General features: G+C 43.5%; 2 protein-coding genes across 2 annotated transcripts; both read left to right on the top strand.

The window, feature by feature from the left end:
- Positions 1-5,244: 5,244 nt before the first annotated feature.
- LOC133914024 (NDR1/HIN1-like protein 26) lies at positions 5,245-6,760 on the top strand. The gene has a single exon (XM_062357214.1). The coding sequence runs from the start codon at positions 5,526-5,528 to the stop codon at positions 6,345-6,347; it is 822 nt and encodes a 273-aa protein (XP_062213198.1). The 5' UTR covers positions 5,245-5,525; the 3' UTR covers positions 6,348-6,760.
- A 2,948-nt stretch (positions 6,761-9,708) lies between these two features.
- Positions 9,709-10,792, top strand: LOC133913904 (uncharacterized). The gene has a single exon (XM_062357150.1). The coding sequence runs from the start codon at positions 9,724-9,726 to the stop codon at positions 10,228-10,230; it is 507 nt and encodes a 168-aa protein (XP_062213134.1). The 5' UTR covers positions 9,709-9,723; the 3' UTR covers positions 10,231-10,792.
- The last annotated feature ends 11,168 nt before the right edge of the window (positions 10,793-21,960 follow it).

Below are 21,960 nucleotides of genomic sequence, written 5' to 3'. Positions count from 1 at the left end.
CAAGGTTCAGTCAAACCTTTAAAGCTTTGACTCTCAATAAATTTTAAAATATTTAGTGTGGAAACATAAAAATCATTTGCGTAGATTTGTCCTGAAAAATACTTTCATAATATCATAAAATTATTGGATTAATATATTCTATTAAAAAATATTGGTCAAATATCTACATTGAAAATCGTGTCATGTTTAAAACATCAAGTATTTTTGACGGGAGGGAGTAACCCTTTACACCATTTAGGCTACTCCTAGTGCAGGGTATCATGCCTGTAAATGAGGTGTCATGTATGATTTCTTGTTGATGTGTTAAATAATTAAAGAAGAGAGAGGAGATGTCAATATCTTATAGAAGATATAGCTCTGGCACGATATCATAGATGTTATCCTAATCCCCTAGGCAGATTGTGAGGGAGGAGTATTTATTAGATGAGCCAGCTACAGAAACAATGCACTAGGTGATGAGTGTTTACTGCTATGTCAACATGATGTGGTACTATAAGAAACCGTGTTAGAGCTTTAGCATTGAGAGTAATCTTATATGCTCATCATGGTATCCATTGTCCATAGGCGTAGAGAACTAGGCTCAGTGTCTATACCTGGCCTAAATAGGCTAGTGAAAAACTATTTAATTTCACAATGCATACCTCCAGGGCTATTGATTATTTTGCTTCCTAATCCGTATGAAAATTAAACGTTTAATTTTTCGTTATTTTCTACTTTGAATTTTAGCTATCGATTAATTGTATTTTACATAGACTCTTTATTTAGCTATTTTCTCCCTAATTTGTATGGAAACCAAACTACTAATTTTTTATATTTTTAATTCCAAATTTAATCTAGACCGTAAGATGCAGGGGCGGAGGGGGCTCAAGGCCCCCTGCCCCTCAGCGCACCTGGCAGCTCTCTCCTTTTAATTTTTTTTGTATGGAAGAAGAAAAAGAAGAGAATAAGAGGAGGAGAAGGTGAAGGAAAAAGAGGAAGAGCCCTCCTACTGAGTGATCTTGCATCTGCCACTGGTTAGATGATGATAACAATTAATAGTGTAGATCTTTTTCTTTTCTTTTTGATTAATATGGCAATTTCTCCTTCAAAACGAACGTGGTGCTTTTTTTATTGGTCATTTATTAAAATAATAGATTGAACCCAAAAGGTGAAAAATGAAACAAGAAATATCAGGAGGTGATTAAGCCAAGCATTCGCTGCTAAGGACATCTCCAGTGGAGGAGGCTTCCGCGCTCCGCATCCCTGTGCCTGACACAATTGCCGATCGCAGCTGCCGCAAACAGCTCCAACGAAATCCACAAACTAGCTTTTTCAAAGCTACAGAGATACGGCATGCAGCTGGAGTTCGGCATATTTGCCGCAGGATACGGCATCCCTAACACTGTTCACAGCGTATGCACGTGGGCCTGAGGGGAGGAGGAGAGTAATGGAAGGTAGGAAATAGGATAACTGCTGGAGATGAAAAAATAAGGAATACTGTAATAGTATTAGGGATGCTGTAATAGTGTTATAGGGGATGAATTTTTAGAGTATATGTTGAAAATAATCTAACAGCCTAAGCTTAGCATCACGTAAGGCCATATGATTCATATATAAATCAAGACCCAACCAGTACCGTTGGAACGAAGCTCCTTTTGCTTGGTCAGCATGTACGGGTATGAACAGGTATCAAATGACCAGGAGACAGGCTTCTTAATCACAGAGAGGAACTGCTGGAAAAGAAAGATTTAATTTACAAGTAATAAGGTGGCGGCATCGACAAGCCAACGTTTGGCGCAGCTCCAGTAGCTCGTCATTTTCAGAGCGATTTCTTGTTTACGGAGGAAATGGGAACACAAATGACTGGGGCAGTGTCCTGCAGGATCCCAGTAGTAGTTACAAAACAAAAGCATGAGCTATCTTAGGAGCTATATATTAGTACCGTCTCTTCATTCTACATCAGTGGATCGAGTTGTATATGTGCCTGCAGAAACTGAAGCCTTGAGCCATCAACTGACCAAATGTTTGCTGTCCCATTCTGTTTACAACATATGTAGCTAAATGATTGAGTAACGCGGAGCGGAAAGGTATGGGATTCACACAGCTTAAATTTGTTGCAGTATCTGCCAGTGAAGGGTCGCAAGCAAACTTCCACAGAAATGACGATTAGATCGGCGAACACAACGAATTGACGTTAATGTTGCACACTTTCTAAATTTTAGACTCTGAAATTTAAGAAGTGTTTTCAGGCAATGAATTTTGGCGGCCGACGGCGGGGTTAAGGTTAGAGGTTTCAAGATTTAGGTTCTTCTATAGCTGCTAGACCTAGAGGAGGTTAGGGAAACAAATCGGCCTGACGAAGGAGACGGACGTAGAGGTAGAGCGATGGTTCCCACCGTCGGCCACGGGCTGCAAAGGATGACTGGCGAGTGGCAACGAGAGGTTAATGAGGGAGGGACGGCGGGACCACCGTCGGAGACAGCCAGAGGACGGTGGAGATGGGAGAGCGAGCTAGCGTCGGGCACAGGTGGCGTGTGATTGAAGATGGCTACGAGCTGTTGGATGCCCATCCATTGGTTCGCGGTCGTCGCCTGAAAAAAAAAAGTACCCCCTTAATGTTGAGTCGGGTGTGGTTCTCTTCAGTCTTTTACGCAAGTAGGGCACGGGCACAGCTGGACTGCAGGGGACGTTGTGCCAGCAAGAACCCTAGCCAATACGTAATCCGATCGACCCCCACAATGCATACAAGCGTGCGATAATGGAGGCAACAAATTTAAGCAAGCACCAATGTTCTTCCCGGATCGCTGTCGCTGTCGCTTCAGTGGTTAGCGTGACGTCGAGAGCTTGCGAGGAGGAGGAAGCCAACAGCCCCGGCTGGGCCAGATGGGTTCGTCCACAGCTCAAGACATCTCTCCACCACCACCAGCTCAGCTCAAGACGAAGCACTGTCCTTGCTGGTGCAACGCCAACTCTGGTGTGGACACCAAACACGGAGCACATCACTACCATTGAGAAACAAGACATACCCGGTCACAATTTAAGGTGCTTTCTGACGTGAGATTAGGCTTTGGCTTTTATTTCCGTGGTTGTTTTTTGGGCTCCCGGCTGCGACTTGTACTTGTAGCTTGTTAGACTCTTCTCGTTTCTTAATATATAACATGTAGCTCTCCTGTTGGTTACGTTTCAAAAAAGACATACCCAGTCACCATGCATCGTGTGATTGGGTGACAATAGCATGCCGGCCAGGCAGGGCGGTGGACCAGATCATCAAGCAAAGGCTTTGCATCGTCGCCCACGGATCGGAGCCAGTCGCATGAAATTGTACTCGACAAGTTCATGCAATTCATGGGAGCATGGGACCAGAGCAGTAGCGTAGTCAGGAATTCAAGTGACCCGAGCCAAACTTTAATATTCAAATATTGGACGTACCGTAATTAAACATCAAACATAAATAATCAAGGGATGAAGTTTTCCTACCTTGATCGAACAAATAGGAAATAAAACAAAAAAAGATTCATATGAAGTACCAATTAGGAGTCAAGGATGAAGTACGCCTTCCTGTATTGACATTAGGAATAATATTTGAACGAATTTAGGAGGTAAAAAAATGCTTGCTGAGTCATATGTGGTGCCTTACTGATGCATTGCCCACTGTTCGCCGTTCCTGTCCATTGCCCGCCACTTTCACGCCGCATGGACGCATCGCCCTGACCTGGATGCGCCCTCAAATTTCCAGTCCCTAGTTAACGAGCCAACGATGGTAAGTGAAATGTGTTGCAGTAAATAAACTGGACGAACCCAAGAGTTAGCTAAGTTGGCCTTTGTTAATCTTGGGATCAGACAGCGTTTCCGACCTTAATTAGCTTCGTTGCATCAACAACGGCCGCCATCAAGACTTACTAATCTCTTGCTAACTCTGGCGGCATGGGATTAGTTTGTTCTTCCATTGATTCAGACTCCACTCAACTACCCCTTCGACACTGAATATATCAAGTAGGACACTGAATATATCAAGTAGAGTACCACCAGCTAGTAGGAGGGACGTACTGTTTTTTTTTTCAAAAAGAAAAATATTTGTGCCCATGATTGACGAAGTTTATTAATTACAGCTATCCAAAATATGCGGAGTGAGCATACCCTAAATCATATCTGTCGTGAAGTTAACAATGAGATTGTATGTGCTCACTGAATTCAACACTTATATATTCAGGCAGTAACTAGAGTTAGCTAGCGTCGTTCCTTGTTTGCTTGATCCAAATCATGAGCATCATCCGAAGAAAAATGGTGGATTCTGTAAGCATGCTTCCAGGCTTCCAGCTCCAGGAGAGAGGAGGAGGGGTCGGCGAGGCGATGCACGAGACGCACGGGCACGGCCCCCTGCCTGAACAGATCGATCGAGAGGGCACGGAGCCCTAGCGACTTCAGCTCCCAAACTGAGCATGCACCCGTAGACTCGCAATTTGTTTTGTTAATTGCAATCTTGATCCCAAAAAACCCTGCCTGAACAGACCCAAATCACATGTCGATACTGTTACGATCCCTTCAACGTTCACGAATGGGACTGTTAGTTTAGCTCCACATGGAGTTTTATTAGCCTTTTTCGCTCAGCAGGTCAAATGGAGCAGCCAGGGACTTGGAGTTCTGCTGCTAAGTAAGCTTTGGAGCCAATTGGAGGGGAAGATGCAGCTCACTAGTCACTACTTGTAGGGTTCAGCTGAAACACTAGCACCGGCGTCAAGTCTTATTCCTTGAGAACTTCATTTATCGAAAGCAATTCTGCAGCTCTTGTTACCTACTGAACTCTCTGAGTTGGGACATGAAAATGCACCACTTTGGCAGCTTGATCAAGTGTAAGCAGGTGACATCGATATGTACTTAGACAGAATGTGCTTTACTAAGCAAAATATGGCAAACAAAATGGTGAGCGTGGCAAAGTTAGTCAAAAACAAGTTCAATGGTCAGGTGAGATGGCAAAAACAGTGTGGCAAGACACAATTCTGACAATATGAAACTAAAATCAGCCATGACAATGTGAAACCAGACACTTCTTAAGTAATAGTTGGCCAATAACGCTTCACGTAAGGAGAATTTTTGCCGAACACTTATTCTAAGACGAGTTTTACCAAACTTTTTTTTTTCTGACGATATTTTACCCAACCCTTGACAGGGCGATGAATCAGCATTGACTTGACTAACCCAACTGACCTTGATCCAGCAGAGTACACAAGTTAAGCTGCAAATACCAGTTTAAGCAACGCTCGAAACAGAAAAATTCCCGGGAAAATCACTTGCTACCAATCAGGAGGTGAGGAAAGGAAAAGCAGCAGCATCAAATGATTTGGTGAGGTCGAACCATCCGTGAGGTGAGGTGCACCGACCCTTTTCCCTCACCTTCTCTCCTGCTCCACCTCACTTCACCTATAGATCTCTCCTCCATTACACCTCACCGCCAAGCTCACGGAGTCCAAGCGACACCGCGCCAAGAACCACACGCGCGCCACCCCCTAGCTCGTGCTCGACCCCTGCGGCGCGCGCGCGGAGCGGCAATGTCTTCCAACGGCAAGCCCACCCCGCAGCCCCCCGCCGCCGGCAACGGCGCCGGCGGCCCGCCCAAGATGTACCAGCGGCCCATCTACCGCCCGCAGCAGGCGCCCGCCAAGCGCCGCCGCGGCCGCTCGTGCCCGTTCAGCTGCTGCTGCTGCTTCTTCTGGGCGGTCCTCGTCATTCTCCTCCTCGCCTTCCTCGCCGCCGTCGCCGGCGGCGCCTTCTACATCCTCTACCACCCGCACCGCCCGGTCTTCACTCTCTCCGCCGCGCGCGTCGCCAAGCTCAGCCTCTCCTCCTCCGCCACCGTGCCCGCGCTCACCTCTGCCATCGACGTCACTCTCATCGCCAAGAACCCCAACAAGAAGCTCGTCTACCTCTACGACGACTTCACCGTCACGGCCGCCACCGCTGCCAACGCCGTCCCGCTCGGGGAGGCCTCCGTCCCCGGGTTCACGCATGAGGCCGCTAACATCACCGTCGTCAAGGCCACCGTCTCCGCCTCCGCCCTCGGGGTCGACCCCACCGCCGCCAGCTCCGACATCAAAAGGTCCGGCGACTTCCCCATCACCCTAGACCTGGAGACCAACGCAGGCGTCAAGGTCGGCGGCCTCAAGACCAAGAAGATTGGCATCCAGGTGCACTGCGAGGGCGTCAAGGTGGCCGCGCCCGCGCCGCCGCCCGCACCCGCGAAGAAGAAGAAGCTAGCGAAGGCCGCGCCATCGCCGGTGGCCGTCGACGACGTGCCGCCCGCGGCGGTGACCACCGTCGCGCGCGTGTGCCAGGTCAGGATCCGAGTCAAGATCTGGAAGTGGACCTTCTAGTCACATCGCCAACCTCCTAGGAGCCGCATTGCAAAATTTTCGGGTAAAAAAGGTTGCTTTCCTTATCGCATTGATTGAACTCCAGTAGGAAACCAAAACAGAATCAACCGTCGGTCGCTGTAAATTTGTTTTCTGTTTGAATTTTACGAAATTTCGCCGGGGGGGGGGGGGGGGGGAGCGAAGCCAAGAAGTGATGTGGTATCAAGGGAAATTTTACGAAATCATCATGCAGTGTGAGGCTTGAAAGATTTCTTCATTTTACCCATTTCTTTTTTGTAGTATTATTTTTTATTATTATTTTCTTGTTGTTAGTGCAAGTACGATTTGGGGATTTTTTACATTTAACTATGTAATCCAAATTATCTGGATGTATAATTGGTAGTGACATGCAATGCAGTGGTACTGTTCTGTCACATTACTCTCCCTTTTTTGTGTGTTTTTGTTCCTCCAGATTAACTGAACAAGGCTGTGTTCTATGTTTTCAACTTGCCTGATGCTGATTTACACACACAAAGAAAAGTTGCCTGATGTTAAGACTCCATGAGCAAATTCCATCTTATAGAAGAAAAATGCTCATGAGCAGAGCAAGTGGTAATGTGACGAGAGAATTCAATTGAAGGGATGTCGGTGAGCCGGATCCCGCCGGTGTTTGACTAATTTTGTTCTAATAAAAGGAGAAATTATCAAATCATGGGGTTGCTTTTTCCATGTAAAGGACACTGAGGAGGCGTTGCAACTTTGAGCACTCCCTCCTGCCATAAATACATCTTTTTTAAATAAGATATAATCATCAATATATAATTTTTATTTTTATTTTTTATTAAAATCTATTGAATTTATGGTACTATAAAATTATTTTAAAGCAAATCTGTGTATATAATTTTAAATATTTTAAAAGTTAGTATTAGTTAAAATTTTAAAAGTTTGATCGAAATTTTTCTAAAAGACATATACTATGACCCAAGTAATAATTCTGTGCATCATCGAATGACGTGACTTGTGGGGAGGGAGACACATATACTGTAGTTCTTCTAGAAACACTAGCCATGTTTAAAAAAAAAAAAAGAGGCATCCCTATAGGTTTAAGGCTCATTATGATTTGTGAAGAGGCATGATGAGAGGAGGGTTGTTAACTTTACTGGAGATTAGTGAGTCCTTAATTAGAGGTCAACACAATCAACGCCACCAAAAGAAAAAAGCATTTTATTATACCAGTGGCCACTGACATATAAGCATAAGTCCAATGCTAATCGTTGCGTTGAGTAACATGAGATATTTAGTGTTACATAGATACGGATATAGTGTTAGAATCCGGGTTGGATGGATACCACTGGCAAAAAACAAAAAAAAAAAAACCACACACACACACCGGAGATGCTTAGAATGATGTCTCGCCATACTTGGACAGCAACTGCACCCACCGGCACAGGGTCCCTCCGGCCACCAAAAGAAAAAGGCGGTTTATTATACCTGTGGCCACTGATATAAGATCATTCTCAATCATATTTTTTCTATTTTATTTTCTTCTTAATTTTTTTTCTCATTCTTACTTCTTTTATTTTCTCTTATCTCCAACAGCTTCACTTCGAAGAGATTTGTAAAGGGAAATAAGAGATAATCCGGTCTTGAATGGAATGATCTTGAAAATTTCTTTGTGACGGGAACCATGAAGTAAAACTGTTGGAGCGCTGAAATGAACGAAAATCTCTTCGTGAAAAGATTTTAGGCCCTGACGAAAATCGATTGGGAATGATCTAAGTATAAGTCCAGTGCTAATCATACTGGGTTGATGACATGAGATGCTTAGTGTTACGTGGCCACGAATATATGTGTTAGAATCCGATTCGGTAGAGAAAATTTAGAGATAAATTAGAACTTGATATATGCATTAGAATTCAACTAGGATTTAGGAGGTCTGATTCAGAAAAAAAATAAATGGACACATGGTGTCCGGTAGCGGTAGCATTGAACTTATCTACAAAAGCTTCCTTTCGAAGTGATTCGTAAAGTGAAAATAGAGATAATCTCATCTTGAAAAGGAATGATCTTGGAATCCTTTCGTGACGAAAACTGTGAAGGGAAATACTATATTCTTATTACTATTTAAAAAATTCAAAACAATATCAAAATAGTTATAAAAATTCTGAAAAAATGTATTTCATAGGGAATACTATGATCTAGCTATAAAAAATCAGACAAAACTATAATTTGTACAATGAGAAAAAAGACAAATTTTAATGAAATTTATCTTTTTGTTTCTCATTATACAAGTTATTGTTTGAGTTAAATTTTTTTAAGATAGATTATGTAATCCTCTACAACATATTTTTTTTCAGAATTTTTCATGATAATTTCGATATTTTTTGAATTTTGAAGCAATGTAACATATTATTTTTTTTATTTTTTAAAGGTGTCGTTCGTTGAATGGATGACACCTTTATTTTTTAAAGTTAGTGTTGTTCATCCAACGAGCTACGGTAGTCTAGATGTGTAATATTTTTAAATGGTCATGTATTTTACAAATATTAGAATATAAAAATAAAGAAAATTCTAGGGAGCGCGGTCTCCTCACTCGTCAACAATTTGTGCTAACTGACTGTACAAACTTTTGGGCTGCCGTTTTTACGTGGAAGAATCGTACAAGCCAATGCTGGCATGCAATGACCGCTCAATCCGTGGACACGTTACACACATTGACACATCGCATATCGTTGAGCTGACGATTGTTGGTTGAATTCTTGGGAAGTTTTCGCGTTTCTTCCGGGCCTCAGATCCGTTTCACTTGCATGTATTCTGCACAAGAAGGTGGTTTGGTGCATCAAAGGTGACCGGCGGTGCGTTTCATGCTAGAAACCAAACCAGACCAGACCAGCAATAACTTAAGGCATGTTTGGTTTTCTTATCCACTAGTTTTGTTAGAGTAAGAGAGCTAGTCATAGCTTACTTAAATTCAAACTAAATAAATGAATCAAACATATTTACTTGTTCTCTAAACTGCTCAACTAAATATATCCTTATTTACCTGGCCTGACATAAAATGACAAAATAGCTACGAGTTATACCAGTATTTCTTAAGAAAAAAAGTGCCCAACTGGCACGCACGACACGACACGACACACCACAAAGGTCACCCTGGTCAAGAGCACTCGCGGGACTTCCCTTGTCGGCTCTCTCTGGCGAGCGGGCCCCGTCGACGCGCGGATTTCCAAAGCGCGCTTACGCGCCACGGCGCCAGCAGACAAGGTGGGGCCCCGGCCCCCTGCGCGTCCGATGCCCCACGTCCCGCGTCGAGATGACCGGCCCCGGATGCGCGCCTCCGCGGATCCGACGGCACGGAGCGCGCCGCCTGCGGCTATATGTACGCGCGGTCGTGGCCATGGCCAGCGCCGGCCCCAACCGCTCTCGCTCTCGCCGGTTTCGTGCGTGCGTGCGTGAGATGGCGGAGGAGGCCGGCGTGCGGAAGCGGAAGCGCGACGGCGGTGAGGTGGAGGCGGAGGGCGGCGTGTACGAGAAGCACTTGCTGGAGGGTGAGGGGTGCTGCGAGGGCATCGCGGAGGAGGCCGTGGAGGAGGTGATGCGGTGGCTGGAGGCGGAGATCTCGGACGCGCCGCTGGCGGAGTCGGACGCGGGGTTCGTGACCATCAACGGCAACGAGGAGAGCTGCGGGCCGTCCTTCTCCGCGGCGGCGTCCACGGTCATGGCCTCCGTTGACACGCGCGCCGGGGCGCCGCCCCTGCCGGCCGTGCCCTGGCCGTGGCCGTTCCCCGAGGCGACGCACGACCCAGAGCAAGAGGTGGACGCGGAGACGTGCGACGCCGACGAGGAGTGGCTGGTGCAGCTGCTGACCTGCGTGCCCGCGCTGGAGGTGGAAGGGGTTCTTTAGCTCAGCGTGGCGGGGGCGTTGCGTTGGTTCGCGTTAGCCTTTTTTGGACTGTTGTACAGTGGGAATGGGACACGGGGTGGTTCGTTTTGGCGCGGCTCCATCGCTTCCCTATGGCCCTCCTGCAGTATCAGCACCGCATGGGCAGGGCAGGTCGTCTTGTTTCACAACTGGAAATGGAATGCAGAAATGATTTGGCGGGCTCATCATGTCAGGTTGCTCCTCTTTTGTAACGTCCCGGGGCCACCGTAAGCTCTAGCGATACCTCCTGGTGCTTGGCCGAGAAAGGTTCTCAGCTTTATAGCAGTTTGTGCTATTTGTCAGCAGCTTAATGGATTGTACACTCGTTGAAGGTTTGGGAGTGAAGTTAAAAGCTTTTACTTGAAAGTCTGTATGGTTGGCTTGTCTCGTTTGCCTCGAGGGAACGATGTCTTTTAGATTGTGGCAGACAGACTTGTTAAATACATATTTTCTTTTCGTTGAAGACAACCGGTTCGCATTGTTTGTTTCCTTGTTATCATGGAAGTGGTGAAAATTGCATGATGTGTTAAAATCAATTGTTTCATACCGGGACTTTAGCAGAGTTTGTATAATATCTTAGGCACGAAAATCTCGTATAGCACGATTTTCCATATAACGGAGACTTTTGAATGCATGTTTCGTGCATGTATTCTATCTTGAAAGGGCTATTGGGAGGACCATCAAGTATGTGTATGAGCTTTGGTGGAATCAATCTGAGCAAGTTGCAACCTGTGAACTTAATGATCAAATGCGAAAGTCATACCCTGAGCTCTTCTAGGCTTTGCCAGTGCTAAGTGTAGGTTATCGTTGTATGTTTGCTACATCGTCCTTGCCTTCAGTAGGCTTGTAGTGTCACATAATATTATTTTGTTTTTAAATTTGTTGTGCGTACTTTCAAGTGTCCCGACCACGGGTCTAAATTGCAAACCAGTGATAAAATCTCTACTATCTCTTTCAGTCATAAATACTTGACATTTTAATCAATATTCAATCAAACTTTTATAACTTTACCCAACAATATCTTCTAAAATATTTAGTTTAGAAACATAAAAATCATACGTGTAGATTTATTTTGAAAATACTTTCACAATATTATATTTTTATAATATATTATAAATACATTATAATATAAACACACTAATCAAAGTTGCACATCGAAAATCATAAAAAGTCAAAAAACGTTATATATTTTTGACCAAAAGGAGTATATAAAATAAGAGTTGGTTTGTTACCTCTCCCCCTTTCTCTGCTCATATGTAATAAAACCTTCTAAAATTCGATTTACCAACCTTTGGTATCCACCTTCATACTTTAGATTCTCCATCTCATTACCGGCTACAGATATGTGACTTGTTTTATTAATAAAAAATAAATAAACAAATCAGGAGGGAAATGAGTAGACAATCTACTCATTTTCTAGATCTAATCTGGAATTAAACTATGGTATCGCTCTCGATATATTGATCTGACGGTCTTCCCATGATGCATCTATATCTCCATACCTTAAGTTTATGTTTGATGTTACTCATTTAATATTTATATTTTTATTGCAATGCATAACCACTTAGCTAGAGCATTTCAAAAATCAGAGATGAAGCTAAGCAAAATGTATGAGTCAGATACCAACATGAGTTGGCGTTGCACCCTAAAGACGTTCAAATAGGTCGTGCTTACTGGGCCGACCCACGGCCTGAGGCGAGCCGAGTCGGGCCAGTATGGCACGAGGCCATGGGTCGTGCCTGGGCTGAGTGTGCGGCATGGCGTGCCGACATGGCATGGCCTGACTAAGATGGGCCAGCACGAGTGTAAGACCCCGAACCTAGGATCTCCTGTACTTCCTATATCAGTCCCTAGATCTAGTAGCTGATACGCACAATATAACAATAGTAGTATCACAGTCAAACTTTGTACATAAGTATTATGTTTCAGAGTACAAAAGGTTTACAAACCATATTGTATATTACAAACCTGGCCGAGGGTCTAACAAAACACATCGGAAAGCAAAAGTTCAAACCACAAGCAGCTTAGGGTGCGGTCGCGACTTCTAAGACTATTCTTCATCATTGCTTTCACCTCCGACAAAGTCAACATTGACTTCCTCATCTGAATGACAACAAGAATGAGTACGAAAGGTAATCAGCAAACCCTATACTACTTCAAGAGTTTGATAGATGCATAAAGGGGTGATTCAAGGATAAGTCTTTATGGTTTAATTTTAAGTGTAAAGTAGTTTATGCAGGTATTCAATTGTATCATTTATGATTGACTTTAAAATAATTTAAATAGTTTAAAACCAGGTAACAAGCTATATCTGGGGATTTCTCGGTCTTGGGAAGGACTACACCTTACTCTGCAGTATCTTTCATCACATTTGTTGTACCTCTAGTACCACACAGATCTTAGTGGATTTAGCCAGCAACCTCATCACACAGACATCTAGGCTACATACTTACTCATCAAGACACGCACTAGTGTCTAGTCAAAAAGGTTCTACCTTCGCATGTCCATGACCGTGGACACGGCTGTTCAAATAGTTTTATACTCTGCAGTGGTTGTACAGTTTTACCCACATGATATGTTCACCCTCCAACTGTTACAAGCAGAGAGGCGAATCATACAGAGACTCTCCAAACACCTTTCCTTTCGGACTTTTCTACGAGATTTATCCCCAAGCGCCAGAGTCCATGTACTGAAAGCTAGTCCCCTTTCTAAGCCTAGGTCGGTACTAGCAACCTCCAAACAGAGGGATAGATGGTCACTTGACTGCTCGCTGCTTCTAGCCTCTGAGTATGATACCCAACTCAGTCTGGTGAAAGAGAAGTCAAGTCCTGCCCATTCAGGATGCATGGTTGCACGGGGGATTGATAAGGCATGGCCACGAAATGACTGGGTCCTTAAACGGCCAGGGCAGTTATCTTGTAGCAATGAATACCGTGAAGGTAACTCAAGCCCCCAAGAGCATCCTCGTCCAGAGTACTACTCTACTACCGTATCCCACACGACATCAAGGGTTTCACAACAATCACGGAATTCACAATCATCAAGGATTCATGGTATATGATTTAACATTAACAATGATGAAAAGATATCTCCGAAGAGATGTATTTCCAAAAGTGACGTCTCCGAGGAAACATATTCAATCCTAAGCATGCTAGATATCAAGGCGTCATCCGACTTTAATATAGATAACGACAGGTAATCCTAGGGTGATATGTATTCTGGATGATGACATTGTAAGGCATGACAATTGTTTGATAGGGTTAACTACTACAAGTAGTTTTGAAAGAAAACGCAATACATAACATATGCGATATTAAACCCAGTTTTAAGTTGATCATGTAGATTATTTGAAAATATAGGGTCAATATGATCGAGGATATATGACTTGCTTTCTCCGGAGTTTTCTTTGAATTCTTGGTTGTCGTCAGGATCCTCCTCGCTCCTGACACTTCCCGCGCAGCACTCGCAGAATTCTCGTAATTCTGCAATGGTGACTACAATCAACAACTGGCTACACTAGAGAAGAATCAAATAACACCAAATGGAAAGTAAAATGAGCCGTAATAGATATCACAATGTGATAGATGAGTAGATCTTGATTTTAGATGAATTTTGGCGAAAGAATCGCAAAATTGGAGTCGGAACGGAGAAGTTATGGCTCCTGAAAGATTTAGTCAAAAATTAAATTAGGAAATTACGAAATAGTACTATTCATTGATGGGGCCCATAGGTGGGACCAACTGACTAGTAACTTTGGCCCACATAAATAGTGACTCGATGGGACCCACATGAACGGTAACTAGTTGGGCCGAATTAGGCTCGGATTGGGCCAGGTCTGGGCCTAGATGGGCTGGGCTGGGCTTGAGCTGCATAGTACTGGACTATACAATACTAGCCCACTCAGGTTGGGTTGGCCGTTTAATTGGCTTGGAAGCGAGGCTAGCCCATGGGGCGCGGACATTGGGCGACCTGGCCGACCAGCTGAGCCAGCCAACCATCGGGCCAAGCTGAGCTACGGCCCGTTGGCCGGTCCGCGTGAGCACGCAGGTGCGCATGTGCGGGAGCAGCGGAGGGGAGGGAGAAATAGCCGACAGCGAGGAATCCACGGCGATGCGCACGGAGGAGTTCATCGGAGACATGCCTCGCTAGAGTTCTTCAACGGGAAGCTCACGCCGTCGACCTAGGCACTACAGGGAACACGTATAGGGACTCATCGACAGCGGCTGGTGGCGAGAACAGCACCAGACGGTGGCCGAAGGAGAGGGCAGCGATACGAGTAAAATGGGCAGCACCACCCTTGCACTGGGAGGTGCCAACTTGCAAAGAATGGGGTCTGAAGCCCCTAGAAAACACGGCACGAAGGCCGTCCATACAAATGGAGCACCAGCACACCGGTGATGAGCAAAAGCACAGCAGCGGAAGGCAACACATGGCGGCGCATGACAACCAGCCAAGAAAGGACTCGGGGCGGCAACATGCTATCTATGCAGACGCACGAGGGTACTGGGAGGCTCACCGAGTGCAAGAACGGCGATGGGCGGGGTGGCGGTTGGTGATCCGTCGAAGAGGCGGTGGCGTCGTTGTTCGGCTACTGGCGTGGGCGGGCTCCAGTCGGGCTTCCGGTGAATGGACGACAACATAGGGACGACGGCAAAGTCTTGAGGCTCCTCTGCAACCCGTGGTGTCATGTCGGCGACAGTGGAGTTGCAGCGGAGAGAATAGCGTGGTGGCGTGAGCTGTGGTGGAGATTTAGGGAAATGTAGAGAGAGAGGCCGAACAACTCTATTTCTAGAGGGAGAGGGGGCTGCAGAGAGGCAATGCATGCATGATGTCGGGCGGACGTTTGCGGGCAGCGTGGCAATGAGGTGGCGAAGCGGCACCCACCATATTTCCCACGGTGTGGGCGCTTTGCGCCGTCCACGCACGGGCGGGGCGCGAAAGTCACGCAGCGTCAGGCCCTCACGCTGCGAGAGAGAGAGAGAGAGAGCAGAGAGGGAGAGAAAGAGCAGAGAGCGCGGCGGTATGGGAGAGAGCGAGAAAGTGGCTCGTCGGTCGTCACGGTGGCAAGAGACAGTGAGGTGCGGCATCGCGCTGGACGAGGAAGGAGAGAGCACGGCGGGTAAGCGGTCGGATGTGCAACACGTGGATGATCGAGAGACGCACGACGCGAGAGCGCGTGTGGGGGCTGGCCGGCGCAGGAGCGGGGCCGAGCGCTCGCGAGAGGAAACGGTCGGCTGGGCCCGGCTGGCGCTTGGGCTAAAACAAAGAGGGAGAGAAGAATCCAGCCCGGGGAAGAAAAAAAGGAAAAGAAAATTGGTTCTTGGATTAAATTCAACTGAGAGATTTGAATTTTAATTTGACTTTGGATTAGGATCATTTCAAATAAATATATTTGAATTATGATTTGAACTTGAATCTTGAGCTTCCTAAGATGATTTGAATCAAGGGATTTGAATTTGAATTGGATTTAAGCTGAATAGAATCTAAGAGTAGATTTGAATTCAAGATACATTAAAATTCAAAACTCCACACAAAGAACCATAAAGATCTCATATCAAAGCATATGAACCAATTTAAAGTAGGGATTAATTCAGAAATTGCCTTGGAGTTATTTGGAATTCTTAGCCTAAATAATATATTTGAATATATACATACGAGTATATATATACTTCAAATATATATTTCTTGGTTTAAATAATTAGAATTTTTTTTTTAATTTGGAGTGAATTTTGAAATTATTTTACATGCTAAAACTCATGATGTTACAACAGACAAGGCCTAGCCCGGGTAAACACGGGCACGGCACACCCAGGCACGGCATGACCTGGCACGCCTTGGCTCGGCTAGGCCCAGCTTGGTATGGCACGTCTCGGCCCGGCTAGGCATGAACGGCCTTGTCTAGGCATGGCATGGCACGACCCGCCTTGGCCAAAAGCCGTTGCGCGTGGGGCCGACGTGGCTAGGCATGAGCGGCATGAGAGGGCACGCGGGGGCATGCCCGGGTTAACGGGTTAAACGGGTCAAGTCGTTATTGGCTCGTTTAACTCGTTAACCCGTTATCCGGCATGGTCCGCCTTTCTTGTTACATCAACGTTGTGCTTGTCATATTATCAATCTTATTTTAAAATCCGATTTAAATAGGTTGTCGTAATACCTAGACGATTTTTATACTGTAGTATCTTTTGTGAACTCCTCTAACCAATGAATTATAGCATAAAAATAGTATTGTATTGCAATGGGTGTGCATCCACGTAAATTTGTTGTGGAGATACCAGTAAGATGGAACTCTACTTAGTAGTGCATAATATTATTAAAAATTTTACTCATTTAAATAGCTATGAAAATGACAATCTTCTAAGAGATTGTGTAGTTCATATGAAATATAAATTTTTAAAGTATTAAAAAGAAATTTATTTATTGTACGCATTTGCCTTTATTTTAGATCCTAGAGCTAAAATTGTAGTTTTCTGTAGAGTTCTCGCAATTCTAGATGATGCTCTTAGCTATGTTTATTCTGATTATTATACTAATATTCTTTCTAAGTTATTCAAAATTTATAGTAAATATGAAATAAAGTACGACGGAGTTCGCCTACAACGACTTCCATTAGCACCCGTAACAATTAAGAATATGAAAACATGAGAGAAAAATATTCAGTGCAGGTTCTTCATCAAGAAGTTCAGACTTTTCATCACGATCATCTACGAGCGCCGAAGTTTTAACATCTAAAAGGGAGCTAACTACCTTCATTCACAACGACGTTATCAGCCATGAAAAAAAACTTCAACATACTGCAATGGTGGCATGAGCACATGACAAATTACCCAGTGTTTTCACTGTTAGCACGGGATTTATTAACGGTTCTCATATCTACAGTTTCTTCTGAGGCTGACTTCAATCTTATTGGAAGGATAATTGAAGAGAAAAGAACAAATTTGTCAAGTGACATGGTTGAGATACTCACCATAGTAAAAAGATTAGAAACAAGCTGAAGCACGAATACAACATACTGCAGAGAATACTGAGCTTGAAGATTCATTCAAAAATTGTATCTAAATGTTGATGAGAACGTGTAATTTCTAATTTTCTGGGCTAGGTTATACTTTTTTTTCCTTTGCTAGGAATATTTTTAATGAGTCAACCTATCGATAAAGCTTATTTTTAGAATTAATTATGTGTCCATATTATTTCTAAGTTTTTTATTTTATTAATATTTTTTTTATTTTTTTTCAAAACGACCCATCACCCGTCTCTCGTTGGCCTATAAATACCATCTCAAACTCACTGTGATCCCATCGGCCACCCATCTATCTTTTTCTACTTGCTAGCCAGTAGCCAGTTGCCCACTTTAATAAATCAATTCTATATTTCCATTCATGGATCAAGACGTCACGAACTCGCGTGCATAGTTATGTGTGTGGCAATATTTTGAAAAGTTCTTTAGATAAATTAACGAGGAACATGTAAGATTTGTTAAATGTAATATATGCAGCAATGAATTAGGTGCTAGATCTTCAAATAGAACGGGACACTTGAGTAAACATATTAAATATTGCAAGCAAAATTCTGGTGTTTGTAGTGAAATTATGTAATTTTCAGAGTATAACCATAGGTTGTACTCTTTTTTTCCTAGTAGAAAGGTTTTTTAGCGAGTTAACCAATCAATAAAGCTCATTTTTATTTATTTTCTATATTTTTTTGTTTTTTTAATTTAATGTATTATGTATTATTTTTTCTATTTTCGAATGCTGTCGAGCTGAGCGTGGCTCCACCGTGCTCGCCGGCCTGATCGTACGCCGCTGGCCCACCATTCCACCAAGCCACCGTGCTAGTGGATTGCCATCGTGCCCATCGGGCGCTGTCGTGTCGCCAAGCCCCTTTTGCAGTCGGACCCTACCGTGCCGTCAAGCCCATCATGTCGGCTGTGCCGCCGTGCTAGAATCATACTCAGGCCAGCCTAGCATGGCACGGTGGAAGATGGGTTGTGCCATGAGCCAAGGGCGCAGCACACGGATCAGTACGGTACGGCTTGTTACAGTAGTGAGGCATATCGGGCCGTGCTGTAGCTAGGGGTCGATTTGAGTAGTTCATTTGATCATCTCTGTTGCACGCCTAGGGAAGCTCAGGGAAGAGAAAATTTTATAATATGGTGTGAACATATTCTCTATTATTTACGTTAAGATTTATACTAATATTGTATAAAAAATATAAGATAAAAAAATCTATAGACTAGAGATAGAAGGTGCTGCCCACCGTTTTACGGAGTTGCCTTTCCCGAAAGCTCAGCGTCAGCGACCACGACCGTCGACTAACGTACGTACGTACGCACCCGATCCGTCAGCGTCATTCGGCATCGTGTCGTGTCGTGCCGCGCTCGGTGATTCTCCAACCCGCGTGCGCGTGGTCCTGTTCCTGCCCTCGCCACGCCGGACCCGGACGCGTCTCTCGAATACGAACTGGGTATCACTATCTATGAGATCGATGGATTCGACTTTCGAGGGTGTCCCTGACACCGAGGCACGCACGTACGTACGTGATACGGTTTTCCGCGTGCGATAACGTAGCAGTACTGCGGCTTAGATTTTTTTATCATGCATCCATGAATTATATGCACCGCGTTTTTGTTTTTTTAACCGTAGCATGAGCTCTGCCTTTCAATGAAAGGAACTAGGTATCCACGTTAATAGCATAATTAACCTCATTATAATATTTTATCATAATAATATTTTATTAATTATATTTTATCAGCACTATTTATTCAAGTATTTGATTTTTATAGTAATTTATGTTTTTTCTAAGACTATATTTGATAAGGATCTTTCTTCTTGTACCTCTAATCTGAATTTAAATTATTATTTATTTTATTTTATTTGGACTTTTTATTTAGATATTTTGCTTCTCAAACCATATGCAAATTTCATAATTTTTACTTCCGAATTTATCTAATTATTAATGATATTTGATATAGACTCTTGGTTCAATCTAGACTGCTAGATGTTCGTAATAATGAGTGATTTAATTTTTAAAAAAATTAACATATTAATTTTGTGATTTTGAGAGTAAATGTTGTGACTCTTTTTTATTTCTTAAATATTAAGATAATAGATAGATAAAATCTATAAAACAAGAACGGATATGAAAATCCACTGAAAACATCGCAACAAAACAAAACGAGCTAGAGACACCGCATTCTTTCACATGATATAGAGTAACTATCGGGTTGAAGGACCGTCGTTGTTCTTTTGGCTTGCTCCTTGCCGCAACTTCCCACCATTCCCCAATAGATTGGAGGCGAAGAGGTTGGGCGTTCGACGCAAGGGCGATGTGCTCCCAGGACAAAATCTGAGCTCACAGGTCCTGAGCTTTTCCTACGTTCTCCCTTCAATCCAAACAGGGCCTTAAAGCCTTAAATGGCAATGCATGCATAGAGTGTAGTCCAGTAGTTTCTTGCAGGCCATTGCACAGGATGTAGAAGGTCCGACCCATCGATTATTTTAATTTTAATTTTTTAATATTTACAAAAATACATTTTTATTTTAAAATATTACGCATCTAAACTACCGTCGTTCACCAACGGATGACACTTAAAAAAATTAAATAAATAAAAAACACTACGTTCTATTGTAAATTATACTATGATCTAGCTTTTTAAAAAAAATAGACAAAATATGTTTTGTCCAATGAGAAAAAAACAAATTTTATTGTACACAGTCTGACAGATTATGTATAATAAAAATTATCTTTTGTGTTTCTCATTGTAAAAATAATTGTTTGAGTTGATTTTTTTGAGAGATAAATTGTAGCATCCTCTACAATATATTTTTTTTAAAAAATATTACTATTTTGACAGTGTTTCAAATTTTGGGAGCAATAGAACTAGTGTTTTATTTTTTATTTTTTAAGCTATCGTTTCTTGGAAGGCGACATCTTTATTCTTTATTTTTTAAAAAGTGTCACCGTTGAGAGGTGACACAATAAATAATGGTAGTTTAGATATATAATATTTTAAAATAAACATGCATTTTTGTAAATGTTGAAAAAATAAAAATATCCATCCACCGCCTGCACGCACAGTGATAGCTGGGCAGGGCACTGGCGCGGCTACAGAAAAGGCATACTGCAGACTAAAGGGTACACAGACATACTGCAGACTGCAGCTCATGCGAGTCGATCATCACTCATGGATGCAGATCCAGTGCAGGTTCTTTATTCTGGTTCATGCAGTATATCATTCCGAGACACGGAATGCCCATCCGCTAGCGACAGGAAATTGACACTAGGGCGGAATGCTTTGGCCAAAGGATTAGGCTTAGCTCTAGAATAATCGTACTAAAGCGGTGGAGGGCGACGACATCTCGAGTCTGACTAGCTACTAGCTACTAGCTACGTACGAAAGGAAAGCGTTCTCTTTTCTGTTTCAGTCTTTCAGAGTAGAATATACAGGCAGTCACGAGACTCACCTACTCCTTCGTCCTTCTTAGCATAGCACAGCAGCGCGCACCTCAATTCTCTTCCTGAAACTGTCAGCAGGCTCATCCGCATCGGCCTGCTGCTCCACAGTCCACAGGCCTTGTTAGACCAACTCCACTGTAGAACTGGAAATCGATCTCCGGTATCTACCCCATCTAGTGCTACAGTGCCAAACAGTGACGCTACAGTGTTGCGGAGAGAGCTACTGTAGCAGTACTGTTCACAGAGGCCGACAGCGGGACCGAAGGGAGAGAAAGAGGAGTAGAAGGTAGGAAATGGAGTGACGGTTGGAGATGAAAAAATAAAGGATACTGTAATATTATTTTTGAAGATAGAAATTTAAGATAACTGCTGAAAATAGCATTACTCCTGCCACCATTTTACAGATTTGCGACGTCTCCATAACGAAATGAACAGTTCAGATGCCACAGTATTACTTTCCTGAATCTGTCAGCATTGGTGAAACTAAAATACATGCACCCATTCCCTGCATCGTAAGCCAAAACTTGTCTGCGGTGTGAAGAGAAAAAGAGAAAAAACAGGTCTGGATTGCGAAAGTTTAGCAGTCCCGTTACGGCTTTACCACTCACTCCACCCGTTTGACAACAATTTCAGCCTTCAGAACTCGGAGCAGTCAGACGATTTTGCACGCGTGGGCCGCGCCGATCTGTTTGTCATATTGTCATGTAACGCGCCCTGTGCCCTTGATTGGGCCTGTACGGGCTTCAGTTTACCAGGACTCATAACCCGTTCGATCTTTAGGCAGACAAATGAAAAACTGACAGCACCAGACTTTCAGATTACTAGTGCAAGAACACGTTTCAGAAACAAAGACCTACTGCCTCTTGTAGCACAGGAAAAACAACTCAAAGCTGCAGTCATCCGGTGCCTTTTTCCTCGAGCTAATCAAACTTAGATCATCTTCAACTATATTCTCTTCATTTTATTCTTTTTTTTACTCTTTTCGTTCTCATTCTCTTTATTTTCTTTTATCTCCAACGGTTTTCTTTTGAAAAGTTTCGTGAAGAGAAAGTAGAGATAATCACATTCTGAAGGGAATGATCTTGAGAATTTTTTCGTGACGTGAATCATAAAAAGAAGCGTTAGAACGCTGAAAACAACAAAAATCACTTCACGAAAGAATTCTCATTCGGAAAAGGATTCCCTTGGATAGCTTACGGTCTATTTTAGAATGGCGTGCAGACGGGATACTCATCAAAAGACTGAAGCGAAACATGAGCC

The sequence above is a fragment of the Phragmites australis genome, chromosome 1, assembly GCF_958298935.1.
Source record: "Phragmites australis chromosome 1, lpPhrAust1.1, whole genome shotgun sequence".
Lineage (NCBI taxonomy): Eukaryota > Viridiplantae > Streptophyta > Magnoliopsida > Poales > Poaceae > Phragmites > Phragmites australis.
The sequence above is the reverse complement of the archived record's forward strand: the minus strand, read 5'-3'. Positions and strand labels throughout refer to the sequence as shown.